The 23,359-nt window shown below is 40.1% G+C and overlaps 1 protein-coding gene across 3 annotated transcripts; it reads left to right on the forward strand.

Annotated features, from left to right (window-relative positions):
- Positions 1 to 787: 787 nt before the first annotated feature.
- Positions 788 to 22,684, forward strand: LOC126404107 (transcriptional-regulating factor 1-like). 3 transcript variants are annotated; one of them, XM_050067104.1, is made up of 11 exons: positions 788 to 934; positions 13,542 to 14,986; positions 15,599 to 15,840; positions 17,751 to 17,956; positions 18,075 to 18,235; positions 19,183 to 19,286; positions 19,551 to 19,611; positions 20,300 to 20,388; positions 21,186 to 21,308; positions 21,700 to 21,800; positions 21,936 to 22,684. In XM_050067104.1, exons 2-11 carry the CDS (start codon positions 13,570 to 13,572, stop codon positions 22,456 to 22,458), a joined length of 3,027 nt encoding a protein of 1,008 aa, XP_049923061.1. In that variant the 5' UTR covers positions 788 to 934; positions 13,542 to 13,569; the 3' UTR covers positions 22,459 to 22,684. The 3 variants fall into 3 exon arrangements, with proteins under 3 accessions (XP_049923061.1, XP_049923059.1, XP_049923060.1); XM_050067102.1 differs by lacking the exon at positions 788 to 934 and adding an exon at positions 10,357 to 10,585; XM_050067103.1 differs by lacking the exon at positions 788 to 934 and adding an exon at positions 10,357 to 10,585 and having other exon boundaries at positions 17,754 to 17,956.
- Positions 22,685 to 23,359: the final 675 nt, after the last annotated feature.

Raw genomic sequence — 23,359 nt, forward strand, 5'->3', positions numbered from 1 at the left:
TTAGCAGCCTGTTAGCTAAGCTAGCACACTGTCATACGGTCTCTCTGGAATTCACTGCAAACGTTAAATTTTTTTAAGGTACTTGAGGCAAATTCCAGACCAAAATACTACAGAGGGGAGGAGTTTCGCAGGCACATTGGCTATTACGGAGATTCCCATAGGAATAAATGGCATTCCGGTTGACTCATCTCTGTACACATACGTAAGTGGAAACGAGGCGTTTAATTTTCCCCACAACTAGATCAGGACTCCACAACACCTTGTCCAGGAAGTTTTTCTCTCAAATATCTACCCAGGCCAGAAGCTGAATGTATGATGCATTCTTTCAACAAAGTGACATCAGACCTCCATTATGTGCAAAGGTACAGTAGCCTACATCTTCCTGGACAAACCACGCTTCAAATTTTCAATGATGTGCTCGGTATGAGCATTTAGTTTTCTCAGTGGTTCTATGTGTGTGTGTGTTTTACATTAGGGCGTGTGTGTGTGTGTGTGTGTGTGTGTGCGTGTGGCCCTTTAAAATCAAACCGACCAAAAGAGAAAATGAGGGATGAGAAAGCACCCACTCAAACTGAAAGTGTGTGTATGTGTATGAGGTCGAAGCCACATACTAGGGTGTTTTTCTCTTGTTTCCAGCATCACTATGACACAGCCTGTAACACACACACACACACACACACACACACACACACACACACACACACACACACAGTGCCATTATGACACAGTGGATGAAAGGCTGAAAGATCAACTGAAAGAGCGACAGTGGCCGATCATCTTCAGCGAAACTACATCTTTCTCTCTCTGTCTGTCTCTAGTTCGCCATCTCACTCTCCTCCCCCTTTCTCACACACATGTCGACCTACCAGCAGACCATACACCCATGCACCTCACTGTCACAGACACATCTTTCATCGTAATGACAACTTAACAGGTAAGAAGATATTTCTTGTTTTGTTTGTTTAAGCACACTACATGGCAGGAGCTTTTCAGAGGGAGCTATGAGAGATTTTAACTCAGTCTTAGCGATATCAGCATACTCTCACACTAATATAACACACCTGTCCCCGCTGAGTCTTCTTTAGAATCATTTAACAGTTACTTTTATTGAAGGGAGCCATTTTTACCAACCAACAGTGAAGTATACATCTGCAACTGCACATCTTTAGGGATTTTATGGATTAAATGATTAAATTTGAATGTCGCTTTGGATACAAGCATCTGCCAAATGAATACATGTAAATGTACATCCAAATACATACATTTACATGTATTTGAGAATACATGTAAATGTAGATAAATCAACTTAGAAGTCAAAGCTATTCAAACTGACAAATATCAATCAAATGAAAGTATCATTTTGGTCTGAAAAGGGGCTCCCACGGAGTATCTACTCAGTCTGATTGATAAGTCCATGCACAGATCCATACTGTTGGAGCAGCTTCAAAACTATGTTTCTTATTTTACAGTGACAAGCTTGTCTATACCGAGTTCTGAGCCTCAACATGACTTGTAGCATTTCAGTGCTGTTGCCCGCAATATGTTTGTGTTTATACCCAACATGCTCTCACATAGAGAGGCTTAAAACCACAAGCTTGACTTTCTTCACTGTGATCACTTTGTAAAGATATGACAGGATGAACCGGTGCCTCAACGTAAACCTGACCCTGGTACAGTTAAACATTTTAAAGTGATGTGTCAGCTAAAGGCCCACTTGGATTTGAAATCTAGGATGTAACCGTAGTAGCCATTTATTAGCTAATCTCACTCAGCAAGTCATTTGTTACACCGAACAAAAACTTAAACAGAATCCCTGTACGAATTCCTGCCTTCATAAAGGTTCTTTTAAAATGTAATTTCCCATTAAAATTGTTTTACAGAGATGTTTACTGGACTTAATTGGCATTTTGGAGGCTTTACTTCGTGGTGCAGTTGTGTCAAAGATGTGTATCTAATATGCAGTCTATCCAAACTTAAATGAGGCGGACAAAATGTCAGAAGAAGAGTTTGTATTGTTGTTGCTATTTTTGACCTCCTCCCAGTTTGTGACCTCCTTTGACATCTGCAGACAGAACGGGAGCAACAGCTGCTTTTGTGTTATACGCTATAAAGTATAACTTAGGCGTCTGTGCCAACGAAGGCCCGAATTAAAAACATCTGCATTAACATTTGCGCTGCTCAACATGAAAATCAAAGCAAGCGGAAACAAAATGAAGTCGAGTCACTTGTTCATCTTTAAATGGCTTCATTGTTCATGGGCTTCCATACTCTGTCTGGAAGAGAAGGTGAAATGAGGAAACGGAAGAAGATTGCAGTTCATTTCAAGTTACTGGGCCTCTGCTATGCAATGCCTGTAAGTATTCAAACATCCCGATGGACTAAAAAACTCACAAATACCGCCTCAAGCAGAACAGGCACCTTTGGCAGCAATATTAGACTTTGGTCTGTGTCAGCTTTAAACATCTTGATGCTGCAGTGTTTCCTCCTCCTTCTTTGCAGAAGGGCTCCAGCTCTATTAAGCAGCATCAAGGCAGTGGGCGAACCGCAGTTTATTTAAGTTAATTAATTGACGTTCTGCCACATATTCTGGATTGGACTAAGGCCTGAATTTTGACTTGACCAATGCATCTTTTTCTGTGTAGCTTTGGCTTTATCTATCATAAGAGGGAGAGAAGCATCCCTACACTACGATGCTTCTGCACCGTGCGTCAGGAACGGGATGGTGTGCTTCTGCTTATTTGCAGTGTTTGGCATAGAGTCCTTAAAGCTACATTTTACTCCCATCAGGCCATGTAACCTTTTTCCACTTGGTTTCCCGCATGCCTTTTTGACACACACTACCTCAGATGTCATGTGACGTCTTTACAACAGTGGTTTTTGCTGTGCCATGAAGCTGCTGCTGGTGAGGCATCAGTGTCTCCCCTCTCAACTATGGAAACCTGTGAGTAGCTCCCTCACAGTTGCTGTGGGCCTCTTGGTGGCCTCCCTCACTCCACAGCTTCTAACGCAGATGCTCCACAGTCGGGGCCTTGAAAATGTTCTGATATTTTCCCCCTGAGTCTTCTCAGTAACGTTGCTGTGGATGAGCCTGCAATGTTACGTTATCTTTGTGGTGCAGTTTTTGCAAGAGGATTGTGAATGTAACCTAAAATCTCTTGTCATACATTGACTGCCAACGTTTAAAGGCCACTCAAATTGAACTGCAACCTCTAATCGATCCACTGCACCAGTGACAAATTTAGTGTGTCAAAGTAAAGGGGAGCAAATATTTGTGAAATCTGATATATTGTGCTTTATATTTGCACTTAAATTCGATCAGTTGGTGTTATGCCAAGTGTTATTTAAAGCTGTGAAAAATAATACATGAAAAATTCTGGTCACCCTATATTAACTTAATATTCTTTAATATTTGGCCATTTGCTTTATCACTACACTGCGGCGTAGTCGCAGTCGAGTGTTAAAAGTGTGGAACATTTTAGTAATGCAGAGCGAGGACAGAGGTCATATCCATTAGAGCAGAATAACGAAAGACATCTTTCTAATCAGCAGCAGGCAGACTGTAGGATATGAATACTTTGCTTTGCCGCCTCACCGTTAATCTTATTTAATAGGAATATGCCAATTACTGCCTGATCACTGCTCACGTACCAGTTTTAGTAGTGGTTAGGCTGATAATCATATGTCAATGCTGTAAACAAGTAAAACAAGTCCTTCAAAGAACACACATTTATATGGGCTGAGGTTGTTGTGGAGCACATTTATTGGCTAAAAAGTTGCAAAGCATTTTAAAATTTGTATTATTTTCTATGGTAAAGTAGTATGGAATAATGCTGAGGGTTAAATTCATCCGCAGGTTTTGTATTGCCGTTATTTAACATGAAATACAATAAACCTCTAATGAGCCTAATAGGGAAATTATGATTATGGAATGGCCCAACATGGTAAATATATAGCAGTAATAATCACACAGATTAGGACTTGTACAACTCCTTTTTTACTTTAAGAAATAATTCAAATATCCTGTTCTGTAAACTGTGATTAGGTTTATGTTTGAACACAGTTGCATAAAATTTTTTGAGCTGAAACATCACAACCGAAATGACGACAATGTGTTGTAACTTTCAGTTTCAGGAGAGTTTTTTTATCCGGAGAATACACTGACTTAAATTTATTTGTATTCTGAAGGATGCAAAACTGCAGTCCAGTGGCACGATTTATTTACTGCGTGTCAATCATTTTACTTCAGCCGCTCACCAGAATTATAGTATGTTTAGTGTGTCAGCGGCCAGTTCAACATTTATAGTAATATCGTGTGAAGGAAATGTTTTTCCAAAAAAAAAAAAAAAGTAATATATTTTTTTTATACATATTTGCAATACTGAACGTCAAAAAACACCCATCACTGTTGTAATAGCTTAATGAAAAGAAAGGACCTGAAAGAAATATTCATAAAATATTTCTTTCAGGTCACCTTCAGTTGACCTCTGTGACCTTTACTTGAATAGGTTAATGTATTCAGAATTAACACTTTGCAATTATGATTTAGAATTACAATTATTGGTATTTTCTACATCTGTGTGGAGAAAATACTGTTATAATAATATTGGACATCATATTATCAGTGTCATGCTATATTGATAGTGCATGTGTGTGATCAGACTTAATCATTATACTATTACAGACTTTAACCAAATAGATGGACATGACTCTAGAGTTTCCAGTTCTTTTGCACTGTAGTTGTACACTTCTATACCTTGGTGCTGCAGAAAATTTGAAGTTGGAATACTAGGCGTGTTAGCTGCTTAAATTTGTCACTCTCAGTCAAGCTGAATAACTTTGTTAGCGCTCTAATAGTTGATTTATGGGTCATTTGAGACTACAGAACAGTACTACAGTGTGTTTAGATGGCAGCTTGAACATGGTCGTCACTATTGCATACCCAACTTTTGGCACGTCTTACTGATAAATGAAGGTCCGTCATGGGAAACTGACAACGCTAGAATGTCCTTTGATATCCACCACAGAATTGCATTTTTTGAAACAAAAACAAATGACTGCATTCTAGTTCAGTCATGTTATCAACTTTTTACAAATGCTTTAAAGTGGCTTCTCCTGTGGCGAAGACTATTAATTCTACATGAAAGAAGCCTGTAGCAGTCTTTAGGCCTGTGATCATGTTTCAAATGCAAAAGCTCTTGTTGAGCTATCAAGTGATTTTCAAGCCTTCACATATTCTTTGTAAAAGCATCAAATGCATTAAAAGAAAAATGTGACCCAACCTTATTTGTTTATACTTAAGATGCATCAAATCTAAATATAGCCATTTTACAACTTTTCTACAACTCTTTCTGCAGACAGTGTGTATATTTTCTTATGTTTGTGTGTGTATACAACTAAAACTCTCAACCTTATAGTTGTAATTTACAGTGAGGATGCTGGGGACATGTCCGCACCACTTTTTAAATTGACCGAGTTTTCTCACTTTTTAAAAGCATAATTTGTTAAAAATGTTTGGGAAAAATAGCGTGCAACAATAAATGAGAATGCTTTGAGAAAGGTTTTATTCGCACAAAACATACTAAATAAAAAGTAAATATATAAAGTCAATATAGAAGAAACAAATGTGCATTGTGCGAAGAATGTAAGGTAAACTAAAAAAACAAAAACAAAAAACAAACAAACCCTACCCGACCGATTCTAAAATGACTCCAAGATGTGCATGCGCCTATCTGTAAATTTAATAAATTCTTGACACCACTTTTTTCTCATCCAAGTTTTCCATTCCATGAACATGACAACACATATTTGTAAATAAATCAGAATGAATTCATATGTCACTGACATGAATAGGAGCCATATGCACATTTAAAGAGGTTACTTCCCCAAACAAAAGCCACAAAGGAGGAGACTAAATCATGCCTACATAAATGTTGACTCAGCAGAGACAACATTAAATGAGAAAAGTTAATCTACAGTTGGATTGATGTTTGAAAGTGATACAGAATGCCAGAGAGCCGTGCTGCATTATATTCCATTATATTTTTAAACTGTCACCTGCCTCTTAAATTTTATGTTTTCTGTATGTACAAATGCAATCCCTTTATAAACTGGTGCATAAAAATTCACCATAATGCAGGTAATAAAATGTTTGATGCTAAACCCCCACCCCCCACTGCGCTGAAGCTTTGTACCAATCTAAATTCTGTGTGAATGTAAAATACACATTAAAAAATTACTTTCTATCATTTAACTTTCATTTTATATAATCTTTCTGTACTGTCTGACAGTGTTTTAGACGTAATGTTTTTTCGAACACACTTTTCATGACTGTTTTCCCGAAGGTCTTAACAAATGTGGATCATTTTGAGATGCGGATACACTGTTTTTTGAAGTAAATTTCTTAAATTTATTGAATCAGAGTTTCTTTTAAGCTTCAAAATGTTAGTTAAAAAGCCACTACAGGAAAAGACTATCTTTTTGAAAAGTAATGTCTTTTACCTATTTCTGCAGTTTTGTAGCAGTTTCACCTCTGCGAGTTCAGTATTTCATAAAAACTGTCACGCTTTTTAGTTGACGCCACACTTTCTCGTACTGTCCCCCACACCTGCAGCGTTAGCATGGATCAATCGTCCCATAATAACAAGGTCATTGTGGGGGAATGAGCATTGTTTAAGTGCTAACAAGGCTAACTTTAGCAAGACAGCCTGATTCGTGTTTTGTGATACAGAGATACAGATTTCTGTTATTTGGCAGCTTAATTTCTCCCTCATCCATTCAGTTACTTTCTTCTTGCCAGTCATGACTACTTCTGTCAGTGACGGAAGACAGGCGGAGAAGAAAGAAAAAAAAAAAGCAGAAAGAAAAAGTACAGAAGTGCTTCACTCGTTCCCCCTCCTCTGCTCCCGCAGGTTTTTTTGGTGAATTTGAGAGAAAACGAGAAAAGCGTCTCCCCCGTACACACTCCTTCGCACTCCCCTTCCATTGTCTTGCATCCTTTCATTCACACATATTTATTCGGCTTGTTTTCTCATGGTTTAATGCACATACAGATGCAGGCAAAAGCGTACGCACAAGAGACACAGACAAATGAGCAGGCCATGTCAGAATCAATGGTATAAAGAAAGTAGGATGTGCTGAGTTTTAGATACAGAGGCCGAAAAGTTAAAAAAAAATACTTAAATAATATTTTAGGCCTTTGAAGGCTAAACTTAACGCCTTATTGGGTGCAGAATAAGCTTTGCAAAAACGCGTTCTTACACTTCTTCTTTATATTAATCATGTGGTATTGATTTATGTGCTTTCTGTTCTTCCCTGCACTTGATTAACAAATATCCTGAAAGGAATTGCAATGAGAGGGATTAAAGAGGATTTTTAAGTTTCCACTTTGTATGTTTGGTGAGCGTAGATGACATAAAATGAGTCTTGAAAATAACTTTGGTAAAACTCTGAAGCTGCAGAAACTCACACTGTCAGAAAAATACCTGTTATTTGGCTGCATGTGATGATAAATATGGAATCAACAGTCTTTCTGATTCTCGAGTCCTACCTACAGCAACATAAAGATGACTTGGATATCAGCATTGATAATGTGTTTTATATTAATGTCAAAAATATGTTTGGCAGCTAATCCTCTTTGCATAGAACCTTCAGATTTAAAATAGTTGCAGGGAATGTAGTGAGGATGTCTGTATGAGCTTAATTTGACCCCAAATATCATGATACAATATATTGATAAATTATTGACAAAGTGATCACGTATGCTAATGTTGAGGTTATTGTGTCTCACAGGTTGTAGTTACCACATTACTATCTGTCGTGCATATTAATGCTGAGGTTTCCAGCTATGAGAAGTAGTCATACTGTAAAAGTGACCTCAGCATTAACATGATCACCTACACACACACACACACACACACACACACACACACACTCTAAATTGATTCCATGCACCATCTGTAACTGTTAATATTGATTTATAACCAACAAATTGTCTGTTCAAGGGTTGTATTTAAAACATGCTAAAATGATCTGTAAACCTCTTTAGGATTGAACACGTTTTTATGCAAACCGGGGTCCGTGTCATAAAAGTGTTTTGCGAGGACTGCTTAGACACAGGTGCCAGAGTTATGTTTCATAAACGACTGTCACTCACAAATTGTACATACATTCATGGGGCCTGTGTGGTCATGCACGGGTCACAAGTATAGTGTTTATTTTGATACAGGAAAATGTGTCAAGAACAAAATTATCTTGTGTCACAAAATTTATGAAATGGGATCCAATCCGCTGGCATGTTTCGTATCAACTTAACAAGAGACACAGTTTTTCAGAATAGGTGATCACAGCTCGCTGAAAATTCATGTTAAATAACAGCGTTTGAGATCTGTGACGTGACGCTGTCATTTAAAACATATGCTGTAATTTCTGATACAATATTCACACAGTTTTCCAAATTTAGAAAGCAATGAAGTACATTAATTGAAGTGTGAAGTGTACGTACAACTGGGAGGCCATGGCACTTCCTTAGAGTATTTCTATTTTGTGAGATTTTATACATATACTTTGTACATACATGCTTTGTCTTCAGTATAATATAAAGGTACTGCATATATTTTTCACATTATACATTTACTCCAGTACATTTCAGAGGAAATGAGGGAAATATTGTACTTTTTATTGCTTTGTACTTACTTTTAAAAACAATAATTAGTTCTGATGACTGGTAATCTTGCAGCTAGTCTTCCAGATTAAGTTGTCCGTAAAATATGCTGACTTGCATTGGTTTTTAGTTTCCCAATTACAATACAAAATAAAATGTTGCCAATTTGTAGAGAAAGTATTCATTTAACACTCTTTTGGATGAGTTTGAGAATGTTTTATTTGCATTGTTGTACTACATTTTAATACCCTTTTCATCACTGATAGCGAGCCATTTATATATTAAGATGCTGGATGTTAACTCAGAAAACTGATTGATCGTTCACTGTCTTGTCTGTGGTATTGGCTTGTGTGCGTGTGTGTGTGTGTGTGTGTGTGTGTGTGTGTGTGTGTGTATGTGTGTGTGTTTGAGGGGGCGGGCTTATTGAAGTTGCTCGCAGACTTGTGGACCTGTCAGTGGTCGTCTTTGAGGTTATGTGTGCGTGTGTGAGTGGGTGTTTTTTAAAGTTACATGACACACCAAAGGTAGAAAACATCTTATTGGCACGTTAAAGGTGCTATTGTACCATGTGTGGTGGGTGAGTGGGTGGGCGGGTGAGTAGGTGGGGCTGCAGGGTGTTTAGAGGGTTCCCTGAACCTCATCGTTTGCCTTCCTTCCTGTTTCGTTCTCTCTCATTTCCTGTCAGCTGACTCAGCCGGAGAATCTTGATCTGGTAAACATCTACGCTGCCGCTTCTGCACACACTCGCTCTCTCATCTCTCTCTCTCTCTCTCTCTCTCTCTCTCACACACACACACACACACACACAAAATGAACTGTAAAGATGTATGCATGTATGTTCACACATTCAGCACACACATAACTGAGTACTGAAAGACACATATACATGAATTTATCACACATACTCACACTTTTATTAAATGTTTCACAGTGACTTTACTGATGTCAACCAAACTTCATATGTATAACCTATATAAGAAATGTGCATTTATGTGACTGAAGGTGTATAAACTACTGATTAGAAAGTTTCTACAGCTGACTATGTTTTATAGCCTACATAACCCTAAGTGTTTTAGTAAGTCAACATCAGTAAATACCTTTAAAAAGAAACTACAGAGGAAGAACTACAAAAAAGGAAGAGAGCACCACTAAGGGAGTGGGACACAAGAACTGAGATGTATACAAAAAATCAAGGAGCACACTTAGACCGAGAAAACCAGAGAGATGAAAAGCATGTAAAAGACAGAAGATGAAAGGCGGGACAAGAGAGAGACAGAAAACAAAGTTGGGCGCACGGTGAGAAAGAGAGAATAAGAGACACAGAGAGAGATAAGGACGGGCAAAAAGACGGAAAGAGAGACAGCGAGATGGAGGAGGGGGCAGAGAGATAAAGATAGCTGACAGGAGGGAGATCCGTCAGCGTTGTTTCCTCAGGATGTGGTTACCACGACGACGAAAAGGCAGAGAGGCAGCATCACTACCCGCTGGTCCCCTCTGACACCTGCGAATGTGTGTGTGAGTGTGAAACTCAGTGTGTGTGTGCGTGTGTGTGTGTGTGTGTATACGTGTGTTTCAGTGAGTAATAGAGTGAGTAAATGCATGTGTCTGTGTGTGAAGAACACAGTGACTGTGGTCTGTGTATCTGTGCATGTGTGTGTGTGTCCATTTTGCTTTAGGTATGTGCGACAGTGTGTGTGCCGTCAAAGGATACACAGCAGAGAAAGAGAGAGAGAGATAGGAAGGACTACGTGAGAAGCAGAAAATCTAAAGGGGGAAATAATTAGACAAACAGTCAAGGCAGTGGAGACTGAAAGAACAAAATAGTCAGAGAGAACGATGAAGACAACCAGACGAACAAACAGGACTAGAAAACATGAACACCAGAGGACGAACATATGTGAAAAGGAAATTAAGCGCCGAGGACTGGTAAAAAAAACAACCCTCAAAACGTATACAGTGTATTTGTCTCTTCATCTCATCTTCCTTCGTTCTTTCTCTTTCTGACTCACTCACTGTCCTATTTAGAGCAGAATGTGGTTTCAAGAAAGAAAGAAAGAAAAACCAACGAAGACTTCAAGTGCAAGTCTTAACTTTAAGTATATTTCTAACAAGCTATCATGTCACTCATAAAACAGGAAAGAACATGGTTTTGTCACTTATGAGAAATCACTGGTTTTGAGGGTACATGGTACAATGTAGCATTTGCTGGCAAGATTACCTTTTCTTTAGCTTCTTGGCAAGTGTTCATGCATTTTTTTAAGACTACATTGCAGACAGCCACATCTGATATAAATATATATCTTTTAATCTATTTTTGAGGGTAAACAAACCCCAAGGTTGTCAGTCATGGTAGACTGTGTTAGCATAAGTGCTCAACGGGAACATGCATGCTAAAAACGGCTAAACGGAGCTGGATTTCAAATACAAAAAAGGTACCATTGCTTTAAACCTGCAGCCTGCATTATCAGTTTCAGGTAGTGACATGACACTGTCATTAGTGGACTAAATACAGATAGTAATGTGCATGGCTTCTCAGAAAATTACCTCCAATTCCTGCAGGGCTCTGTACAAGCTATTTATGGACAGGGGATTTTGGAGATGTGATAACTCTTCTTACTTGAAACCAGCCTATTTTGCTCAACACTTGATAACTACATCATGCCTATAGACGTTGGAATATGGCCTTACACAGTGATGAGTTATGGTACTCAGAAGATTGAATGAGCTGGTGTTTCACCAAATTCTGTGCTCCATCAGATTCTGTGACCCAAGTAGGAGTTTTAGCTAAACTACCATTGCAAATATGTTCTCATACATTATCACTTACTTTATTATATTGAAACTACAGTGTAAAGGTCTGTCTGTAGAACACATATGTCTCACCTGTCAGTATCTAGCAGACTCCCTGGTCTTTGTCGCGTAGTTAACCCTCGGCTATCAAAAATCAGTAATCTGTACTGTAGGTACAAATTAAAGGAACAGTGTGTGGGATTTGGTGGCATCAGGCTGGCAGTGGGGTTGCAGATCACAACCAGCTAACTACCCCTACCCTCATCCCTCTCTTTACAAGCATGTAGAGAACCCAGAGGCCTTCAAGTAATTTAATAGTGTTTGATTTGTCCGTTCTGGGTCACTGTAGAAACATGACGGTGCAACATGTCGGGCTCTGTGGAACAGGATATGAAGGTCATTATACACTATGAAAACATAATAATGAACATTCCATTTCTGCCAAGAGATCGCACAAAGCCCTACACACTGGTCCTTTAAAGTAATTATGCTTACAGTAATGCTAACAATTCGCTATTTGGTGAATGGCAGTTTTTCCAAGTCAGGTTTCCATCCAACCGTAGTGCAAATGTTAACAATATTTTTAAGAAAATCGTCAAAATAAAATGCAAATTTGTGCCCTTTTTGTATCCAATTCAGCCGCAAATACTGGGAGTTGATTCATTGATTCTAGATAAGCAGTAGGTGCAGCTAATTCTCCAGCCAGGTGCCGCTGAAGAAGAGGGCACAACAAGATGACGTGATTAAAAGAACTATTACAGATATGTGCTCTTAGATGAGTTCAGATAACAGCCCTCTGTGCATTCATATGCCATCCAGAGACAACAAAAAGCTTACAGTGGCCTATGCAATAACTGCAGCCTGTGTCATGACTGTCATCATTTATTACTTGAATCTGGTTATTGCATTTACCTTTTAAAGATACACCAACTTTTCCACCTCCCCCAAGCATAAGTGTTTTTTGCATTTCCATTCAGGGGTTTTTAGTGCATAAATTGAGCATAAAAATAGGTGGATGGAAAGGGTGCATTGATATGGACGTGCACAAAATGAAGTGATTGGGATTTTCCAGCAGTAGCCTCTGTGGGAACTAGTCAATGGTACTCCTCATGGGCAGACATTATACAAAAGCAAAACAATGATTATGTAGTCCCCAGTGTAGTATGTAGTCAGTGTTTAGTTACAACTTTGGATAAATCAAGATGGAAAGCAATGGATGGTCACTGCCTATTGATAAAATACTTGATTTAAAATGTTAGCTGGCCATACAGGGCAATATGGATGCACATCTCTAAGTTAGTAATAACCATCAAGTATTCAGCGAAGTTACAGTTAATATAAATAGTATTTTATAGGGGTGGGAATCACGAGAGACACCATGATGCCATACCATCACAATACACAATACTCACAATATGTCACGATTCAATATTATTGCAATTTTAAATGTGTTTCACAACATATATTACAATTTTTTTCACTGCTAATTTTGTCCCCAAGGGAAAACTTTGTTAACATCTGTTTTATCAAATAAGATAAAGTTTTCAGTCATTTTTACTGTAGCAACATGTAAATTGTAGCCTAATATTAATAATTTATGTAATACAAAATCAATACTTGGTGTCCATGCATTGATATAATATTGCCACACAAAAATATTGTGATACTGTGCTGTATTTAATATTTGAAAATGTGTAAAAGGAGATCAGGGGGAATATATTCTGTTCTATAAATATTGTTTCTCTATACGTCATTCTTCTCTGTATAGATCTACTTATTCTCAGACTGGCAGATGGAGTAAACTGTTTTAAAGCAGGGAGGATTATAGTGGGAGCACTGGGATGTCAGGTGTGACTGTGTGCAATAGCAAATGCCTGGCTTATGGGTCAGTTAGCAGGGCCCCTTACCAGAATTTTGCTCAGGGCACCAGGGAGGTCAGGACCAGCTCTGCTTTGTCACATGGTTATATGATATTATGTTGTTGAATTTTTTTCAACATATGTAGCTTTGTCTTTTTTCAGTATTCATGTGTTTGCACCCTAGTTCTAATGCTCTCATATATACTTACACTATGTTTCTGTGTCTCCTGTAGGCACTCTAGCTACATTCAGCGAGCCATCATGGACGACCATTCATCCACCCAATCCTTCCCCAACCTCCACCACCATCGCCACCGCCCATCCTTTCACCTCACCTTGCCAAGCCTTCAAAGTCCTGAAGTGGGATACCTGTCCTCTCAGCCTGCCCTGGACCCTCTGGAGCAATATGGAAGTAGAGGGGAGGAATCCGCAAACGCCTTCCCAACTTCAAACACCTCTTCTGATGGAAGGAGGGGGAGCAATGGGGGTGACAGAGACTTCGTAAACACAAGTGGTTGCGGTTTGGATGGGGATGCTAACTTGGGAGGCCATCCTGACGTAGAAAGTGGGTTAGGCGTCCATTTTTCTGACACTTGGTATGGTGGTGGTAAAAAAGAGGAAGTTTGGGAGGATGGGGAAGGTTGTGAAAATGCTGCAGATGATTTTTATAGAAAAGGTGATTGCTACGGTAACGCAAATAATGTTTTTTACACCATGAATTGTAGCAGTGAGGAAGGAGTCAGGCGTAAACTCAGAGCAAACTATAATAATTATGCCCATGTTAGCTGCGAAGCTAAAGGGGAAACACTTTACAATAGGGAGGCTCACGTTAGCCACTTTACTAAACAAACTACTTCCTACAGCAGAACTGCGCCTGGTAGCTTTAGTGACAGCAGTGTTGATTATTCAAGAGTGAGTGAAAATTATTTAGGAAAAGAAGAAGATTATGGGTCCAGCTGTGGCTCAGGTGAGGATCAGCTTCAACCACCAGAGGTTGAGGAAACCTGGCTCAGTGTCTCCCCCTCAAGCCAGACCGGAGAGGGCAGGTGGAGAGGAACAGCAGACACCACCACTTTGGCTTCAGGGTGCCTACCACAGAGATCACCTCTCAGCATCAGCAGCGGGACGTACACACAGAAACTGGACTCCTTCTCTGAGGCGTTCCTCTCCCAGCGAAAGAGAAGATTCCCTGTGATTCCCAGCGGGGACTCCTCTGGACAGAGCTGGCAATTTGGAGTGGGTAGAGGAGAGAGCCCTGGATTGGTCAAGTCAAGGCACAGCTGTGCTTTTGATTCAGACACCTATCTGCCTCCCTCCTCCTCTTCCTCACCTGCTCACCCCTCTCCTCCGTCCTTCCCCTTCCCTCCCACATCATCTCACATCATGTCTTCAGTTCTTAGTCCTCCTCCCACACCTCTGCCTCCTCCGTCCCACTCACCCTCCAAAATGGACTCTCCCAGTGCGTTCAGGGACAGCGGACATTCAGTGTCTCAGGGGGGAGAATCACTCGGTACGCTCCAGTTTTTCACCTCCCACCTTCAGTCTCTCCCGTCTATCCATTCTTCTGGGATGATATGGAAGTTTCCACTGTTGCCACACAGCTTTCCACAGTCGTCAGGCGACCCCAGCATCATCGAGAGATCTTCTCATGGTAGTGACTATGGAAACAACATCACAGGTAAGGCATTGTTTGTGCATTTTTGTTCATAGTAAGACTAAAATTGATAAGGGTTTTCCAGAGCTTGTCATAACTGTGCAAGAAGGGGAACAATCTGAAATGGAGAGTAGAGAGATGTAGTAGTGAAATGATTTAAATGAATAAATTATTTCCCCCTTTACACAAAAAAAAAGGGTTGATACCCACATGTAAATTTACGAGACACGTGGGTTTTCTTAGGTAAGCTTGTGAAATTTCCCATTTCCCCTATGCAAATTACATTTTCACTTTTCACATTTTCACAGATAAAACCATGAGCAACAGACATTTTTTGTACTATTGAACACCATGTGAAAAATGTTATGTTTACATGTGACAACAAGCGTACTGTCCTGAACTACCGATTGTGTGCTTTTAGTTTTTATGTGGGTTTTTCACAAGAATTGTTTAGTGTTTCCAAATAAGAAACAGATTCTGGTTTAACACTTTCCCGTCTGCACAGTAATACGTCAGACTTTTTTCTGTCTTGTTATGTCTCACTTTCTGCTGCACTCAAAATGATAAAGCAGCTCTACAATTAAAGATGGAAAGTTGACTTCTACTATTCTTGTCTTACCCCTCTCATTTTCCCAGCCCCCCATGTTCAGTCTCCAGAACCGACATTCCTCACCACTGCATCCCATCCTCCATCCCTCCATCCATCCAGAACCCTCTTGCCCACCAATACACTATCCCTCCATCCCTCCCTCCATCTTCCCTCTCGTCCATCCCACCTTTCCGGTCACCATCATGAGGCAGCAGAAAAGATAGCACCTTACATTGTGACCCAGAAAGTAAAGAATGGACCAATTAATCTGAACCAATCACAGCTACAGGTATAGTATGGCACTTTTACTATTTTTTACCATGGAAAATAAATTTGAGATTTGGAAAAAAAGATACTTGTCTTTTCCTCTTGCTGAGTGTGAGATAAGAAAAGCATTAGCAGTTTTGTGGTCGTGCATTAAGGACTTTTAGATCCAGCTTTGGTCAAAAATAATAGATCCCGTTGCTACATTTAAGAGAAGAAGACAACGGTGGTGTATACCTTTTACTTGCTACAGTTGGTAACTTTTATAAATGATTAACTTTTTTCATTTGCTGAAACTGTCACTGTATTTCCACAGCCCTAAATGAGACTGATAATGTGTGAAAAAAAAGATCATACTCCTCTGCCTACTCTATTACATTATTCCTCCTCTGCCTCGTAACATTTCTAATGGCCCTAGCATGTGTGGGCAAACAACCAATCAAAGCTGAGGAGTCTCTAAAGCAGCTGTCAGTCATGTAACTGCTCGTGAACTGCGGTCAAACTGTCAAACTAGACAGCACTGATCAAATATGAATCAAGATTCTCTTACTGCATTGCTTACTCATTGCCTGAAATGTTTTCAGAAACACATTATAGTGTACTGTTTAGCTGGTGAAATGAGAAAGTTTGTGACCCGGCTGCCATGTTAAATACATTTAAACTGAGTACCAAGCACCACTCACTAGCCATATCAATTTTCTCATTTGATAGCAAAACAGAACACAAAAATCTGTTTCTGAAAACATGAAAACAAGGGTAGGCAATGCAGTAACAGAATCTTGTTTCATATTTGATCAGCACTACCTAGTTTGATGTTTGACTGCAGTTCATGAGCAGTGATTGACATGATTGAAAGCTGTGTTAGAGACTCCTTGGTTCTGATTGGCTGTTTTTTGGTGCACCCTGGTATATTCTAACAAATGCCATTAGAGGCACAGACTATCTGTACTCATGTACTATAGCGATAGCAAATATGACGCAAGGGTATTTTCATACAACTGTAGCTTTAATGTAATTTTAGCCACACAAAAAATATGTCTAATGCTTTTACTGGACAATACATTTATTACCAAAGAAGTACTCAGTGTTAAGTGCTAATTAGCAAATGTTAGCATGCTAACATGATAAGCTGAGATTATTATTATAAACATTGAACCAGCTCAACAGCTGATTGGCATTGGCATTGTGAGCATGTTAGTATACTGACACAGCACCATACTAGTGCTGAGCTCTTTTTCTTTTAGCTTTTTCTTTATAAGTCAGGTAGGACCATTCTGTTGACAGTTTGAAGCTTTAGGAATTAGGTTACATGCAGAAACGTATAAGCATGGTAAAAAAAAGAAGTAAAAAGAAGTAAAAACAAAGACGTTGTGCTTTGTGAACATCCACTGCATTTCAAAAACCACACTATCTCCGTGGGGTTGCCAGGTTTGCACACTGTCGTCACTCTTCCATCAACAGAGACTGGGTTTTGGGAGGAGGCAACACTTGCTACAGCTGGAGAAGCTGTGGGCGGATATATGGTCGTTTGTCAAGAAATTACGTTAGCTTCAACTGCATTTCTGCTTCTAAAACCACAGTCTTAGTCCGGGTTTTTATTTTTAGACTTCTTGAATAGGTGCAGTGTGTATACGAAACAGATTGTGAGTTTGGTGAAAGGAATGTTATTCATCTGTGACAGAGCTAGGCGAGCTGTTTCTCCTGCTTCTAAGCTAGGCTAAATATGTCATGGACTTATCTCTGTGTTTGATATGCACAGAAATGGAAAACTTTGATGCTTAGAAATGGAAAACCATGTTTGTGTGAGACTACATTTTGGAGAACTTGGTGTGCAGATGCCTACAAACCACAAAAAAACTGTTAGGGCATTGTCTAAATACTTAAGCTATTACAGCTTATAACATTTTAAAATTCCATTTCCTTGGATTCTTACAGCAGCAAGCCTCTCCAGTCTACACTGGAACTCCATTTCCCAGTATCCTTCACTCCAGCAGAGGTCAGAAGAGGGGTCGGTACACTCCTCAACCACTCCTCAATCCACTTCGTAGGGGAGTGGGGCTCTACTCGTCCATCTCATCTCCCAATCACAGAGATGAGGACACAGCATGTAAAGGAGAGGAAGATGAGTGTGTTGTGTTACCGTGAGTAAAATGTTAAAGGAAATTTTTTTTGTTTATTACTTTATTAATTAGCATCGTGTTACTGTTATACACATTGTTTTCTTTTCACTTTCCTAACTTCTTCTGTCCTTCTTTACAGATGTGTCAACTTGGGTCATGATTTCCAGGCAGAGCTTCCTCCATGCTTGGCGGGTGTACAAGGGTTTAGGAAGATGTCACCAGAGGAGGAATCCCCCAGAGAACAGTTGCTCTGGAAACCGCTGGACAAGCTGGAGGAGAGTATCAACTTACAAGACCAAGGTAAAAGGCATGCCAAAATACAGCTTTCCAACACAATCTTAAAGAGAGAGTTCCCCTCAAAATCAAAACCACATATTTTCCCTCTTTCCTGTAGTGCTATTTATCAGTCTAGATTGTTCTGGGGTGAGTTGCTGAGTGTTGGAGATATCAGCCGTGGTGACATCTGCCATGTCTCAAATATAGTGGAAATAGATGGCACTTACATGTGGTACTGAAAGCGCCAAAATAAAACATTTGAAAAAGTCAACACTCAGCAGAAATCATGATCCAGTTATCCAAAATAATCCATGAATAATCCATTAACCTTTTTGCGAGAAGTTCAATGTAAGAACTATTTTTTCGACCAAACTACACCTGCCCTCAACATGCAGAAAGAAGCGTGCATCTACTGCTGGCTCACCAAGCAGCACTGAGCCGAGTAATGTTACAGCTCAGCCGACGAGGATGCCATTCAAATTTACATCTCATGCTGTCATGAGAACGAGCCTCTCGTCCATGAGTAGATATTTAGATAGCTCATACTATGAACTCCTCACAACAAGGTGTGTGGATTATCCTGAGTAATTAAGTCAGGATGACTGAAAAGAGACATTGTTTTTGAGTTTCAAATGTATTTTTTTGGCAATTTGAGCACCACAAGTCAAGTGCCATCTAGTTCCGTTATATTCGAGAGAAGACAGACATCTCCACGGCCAATATCTCAATCACTCAGCAGCTCACACCAACAAAATCAATACTGATAAATAGCACTAACAGGTAGGAGATAAGATATGGATTTTTAATCTTGGGGTAGACTATGCCTCTAAGAAAAGACCAGCTTTGGAGTAACAATTGAACAGAAAATGCCGGTCAATTGTCAATATTACGGTAAAGTTCAAGGGTCAAAGCTACAGCGACCTGACAGAGGTTGTGTGTGTGTGTGTGTGTGTGTGTGTGTGTGCGCACAGTGGAGAAGCTGTTGTCCATGTGTAGTTCCAGCTGCTTACCAGGAGGGGGCAGTAACACAGAGCTGGCTCTGCACTGTCTGCACTACTGTCAGGGGAACACAATGGTAAGCAGTGAAGGGGAGTATTAGTACAGCCTTTTTTTCTTTATTCTTCACTAATTGTTTCATCATGCACTCATTCCACTCTTTTCATCATCCCTCCATCCATCGTGACTTACTTGTTTGCATCATTCACACACTCATTCTCTTTGTCATTTCTTTCTTTATTTCTTACTTTCTTACTCATTCATGTCCAGTTAATTCTCTTCAAAGCCATTGCATGCCTCATCTGTCTGTTCTCTGCCTCCTCCATCCCTCTCTCCTGTGCAGGCCACACTGGAGATGCTGCTGTTCTCACAGCCCTCGCCGACGGGAGACTACCACTACTCTGGTAACCTTTAGCCTCACCTTAACCCTTAGGTTTCCATTGCTTGTTTAAGGATGATTCCTGAAATATCACATATTCACATAACTTTTTGGCTTCACTATTAGCACCACTAACAACTTTGTTGAATTCAGCCAGGACAGAAAAAGGAAGAGAAGTAAAATGAATTAAAGTGTGTTGTAGTGAAGGAAGTTTAGTGTGTCTCTGCAACAGCCAACAGCTGTCTGCATGCCAAGTGAGTCAGCAAAGGAATCACCATTCCCACCATACAATAGTAGGCTTTGTAGAAGTCCAACCCTCCTGCCACTTTCATCACATACCATCTCTCTCTTTTTCTCTCTTTGTTTCTGTGGTGCGTTTGAATCCACAAAAAAAAACCATGTTAAGTACAGAGCAGACATTGTTCTGTATACTAGTGTTCGCTCAGTTTGGTGTATTTCTGTAGACAGAGGTACTGTTAAGGGTTTTGGGGCCCCTTGACAACAGCTAAACATCATAAAGGATGTCTAAAATCACTGGCCTTTTTCTTGACTCCCTTCTAGCTATTGGCCCCCTGAATGACTGCAGGAGGTTTGCAGGTTGTCTGAAGCTTATTGAATGTCCTCAGGCAAACTGTGTTATGTGTGTAATTTAGTAAGTATTTATCAACTCCTTTCCCCTCCCTCTCCCCTCTTCTGTCTTTCTCTCTTTGTAGGTAGTGATTGTTGGACAGACAGTGAAAAGAGTCTCTTCACTGCAGCTATGGGAACTTTTGGAAAAGACTTTTCACTCATACAGAAAATGGTATTATTCATTGCTTGTGCTCATGGTGCATTCTTTTAATTGTTATCATCTCCTTTGTCCTAGCCTAACAGTGATGTGTGCTGTATGCCTCTGCATTAGTATAACTACAGTTATGCACATACTGGTGGATTTTGTTATCAGATAGTTCTGTGAAACAACATACAGTGATGCCAGTGTTGACCACTTGCTTTACTGAGAAATGCCTATTTTAGAAGGTAAAATCAACACATCGAATAGAAAATGGGAAGTCAAGCATTCACATCCGGTTTGTCCACCACTGCACCACTTAGTGGTTATTTGTTTTGCGCTCATCATCGATTCAAAGTGCTCTTTTTGTGTGCAGGATCACCACAGAAAGGTGAAGTAGTATTGTACTATGGCATATTAAGTACAGTGTGCTTTTCCTTGCCTGCACCCGTTTGGCTTTTGGTGACTCACTGTGCACTTCAGTGGGGGTGCAGTGACACATGAAACTGCACAGAAAAAAAGAGCAGTTTTGATTAAATCTCACACAACTACAAGAATACTGAAAGTGCACCACCGCCTCCACGGCACACTGTGCACAGTGAAAATGGTCATATGTTGCAGCTTGATTGATTAAATAAGACCCTGAAAATTCTCTGACTCGATAAAAGGCTGGAAATGTCTGCTTATAGTGTGGTAGTGCAACAGAATGTGTCAGCTTGGTTATGTTTTCTGAAATATGTTGGCTTAGATATTTGGAATCAGGCTGAAAAGTTAGATTTTCCAGTTCCAAGTACACACTGTTTGTCCGTGTTTGTGTGTGTATATTGCAGGTGAAGACTAAGACCATGTGCCAGTGTGTTGAATTTTACTACCTGAGCAAGAAGCTCCAGGACAAACAGAAGAAACAGAAGGAGGAGGAGAGCAGAGATGCAGTGATGGAGCAGCAAAAAAGGGTAAGAAACACCTGAAAGAAGCAGTTGGGAATTTAGTGTTAAAACCTTTTTTGCCTCTTGTCCAGATATCCCAGCTGATCCAGGAACTCTGGTACCTCACTGATGTCCCTGATGTTACTTTTAGATGTGTTTTAAAATCAGCCCTTTGCTTGAGTTAACTTTCTATCATCCTTTTTTTTCTTGTTGTTTTTCAGTCATTTATCTATTACCATCTCTGACAAATAATACACATAGAGTAGAAACAAGTAGAATAGTATGCTTGGTGTGGGAAAGAATGAATATGTGGAGTCTTGTGTGATCAATTAAAAGCATAAATGTCTCTCTGGTGTGGAATGCAGCTCAGCAAGCCAGTCAGAGCATGGTTGCTCACAATTGGTCCTTTTTTTAATAGATAACACCCATCTGTCAGCCAGTGGAAAGACAGTTTGGACTGGAGGAGGCAGTTCCTGTGCCCTCATTGGCCAGCTTCTTCCCCTGCAAGCTGTGTGGCAAGTGAGTAGGACCAGTCAATACTAAAGGAAGCTCCAACGAAAACTCTCTCTGTGTTTGACTTCGGGGCAAGCCAACAGATGGTTTAGATTTTCAAGTCTTCTTTTCAAACCTGTTTATCCTCTCTCCTTGCTGCAGAATGTTCTATAAAATCAAGTCCCGTAATGCTCACATGAAGATCCACCGCCAGCCTCAGGAGGATTGGACAGACAGGCGGCTGCAGCACCAGCTTCTCACCCAGCGCCTGGCTCTCAGTCGTTCCACCACCCTCATGCCCACCCCAGGCGGTAACCTGCTCGCACCCCAGGCAGCAGCTTTGACCTTTCCCTCCTCTGCCCTCGCTGGAACATCAAGCAACACCAATGCAGACAATGTCCTCAACTCTGTAACCAGTAGCAACGCCGTCACTCCTAGCAATGCCAGTGCCCTAGATCCCAGCGCCACGATAACATATAGCAACATCGCTGCTTCAAACTCTCATGTCATCACCAGTATTGATGGCGGTGGCTCAAATCAAAGAGCACCCACCACTGTCTTACCTTTCCACCAATCATGGGGCTCATTTGGACACAGCTCTGACCCTGCTACCTTCTACTGCAACACAGAAGGGAAAGACGGAGCTGGGACAGTGGGGGGAAAAGAACCAATCAACTGGCAGTAGTGTTTACCTCTCCCAAAAGCATTACTACCACTGAAGTCTTAGACGCACTCAAACTATGCTTTGTAATTCAAACTAAACTTCAGTCCAAAGTCCAGTATTTTTTCCAGCATATTTCAAGAAAACATCTTCATTTTTGTTGTTTTGATTTTTTTGTAAATTGTGTATATGTGTTACATATTTAAATGTTTCTTACACATTTGACATTTGAATAAAATTTGTAACCTGATGGTAGTTTTTTTTATGTCTTTGACTTGTTTACATGGATTAAACACACAAGATATGTTAATATTTAAACTTCCGAGGTGGTGGAAGGCAGGTTTTTTTACCTTCAGAGAGAACCATGAAAGCTGTTTCCCTTGTTCCCAGTCTTTGCGCTAAGCTAACTGTCCTCCAGGCTGTTGCTTCATATTTATTAGGTACACATGACAGTGGTATCATCTAACTTTTGGTAAGAAACCCAAACTATTTAAAACATAAATCCATTCCTTTAAGTCTCACACAGCTCGTATAGAAGTGAGGATGAGCCAAACGGTCCTTTTAAAGTCTGAAACTCAAAGTGGTCCTCAAAACGGTAGACAAACACGAGCACACACACACAGTTGGCACAACCATTTCAACACAGATTGTTGAAAGGTTTTGATATAACACTATAATGGGCTAATATTGACCTTGGTAGACCATCTCCTCTCTTAAAGCTGTCTGAGTGCGTGCGTGCCCAGAACTGACCTGTTGATGGTTAACCACAGTGCGTGTGTGTGTTTTTGTGACAGTGTCCTGGAGGATGCCAGAGAAAGGGAGGCATTGTGACTGTGTGTGTGGGTAGTGTGTACTGTTATCTGTGTGAACGAGTAGGCCCACTAAATTTAGACCGAGGTTGATCTAAATGAAGCAAATAAACAAA

This window comes from Epinephelus moara, chromosome 17 (genome assembly GCF_006386435.1).
Source record: "Epinephelus moara isolate mb chromosome 17, YSFRI_EMoa_1.0, whole genome shotgun sequence".
In the NCBI taxonomy this organism is placed as follows: Eukaryota; Metazoa; Chordata; class Actinopteri; order Perciformes; family Serranidae; genus Epinephelus; species Epinephelus moara.

Excerpts from the sequence above, each read along its gene's own strand:
- LOC126404107 (XM_050067102.1), top strand. The coding sequence starts at position 10,533 with ATGAACACCAGAGGACGAACATATGTGAAAAGGAAATTAAGCGCCGAG. Across the intron at positions 17,957-18,074 it reads GATGAGTGTGTTGTGTTACC|ATGTGTCAACTTGGGTCATG; the intron begins GTGAGTAAAATG and ends CCTTCTTTACAG. Across the intron at positions 20,389-21,185 it reads TTTCACTCATACAGAAAATG|GTGAAGACTAAGACCATGTG; the intron begins GTATTATTCATT and ends TGTATATTGCAG.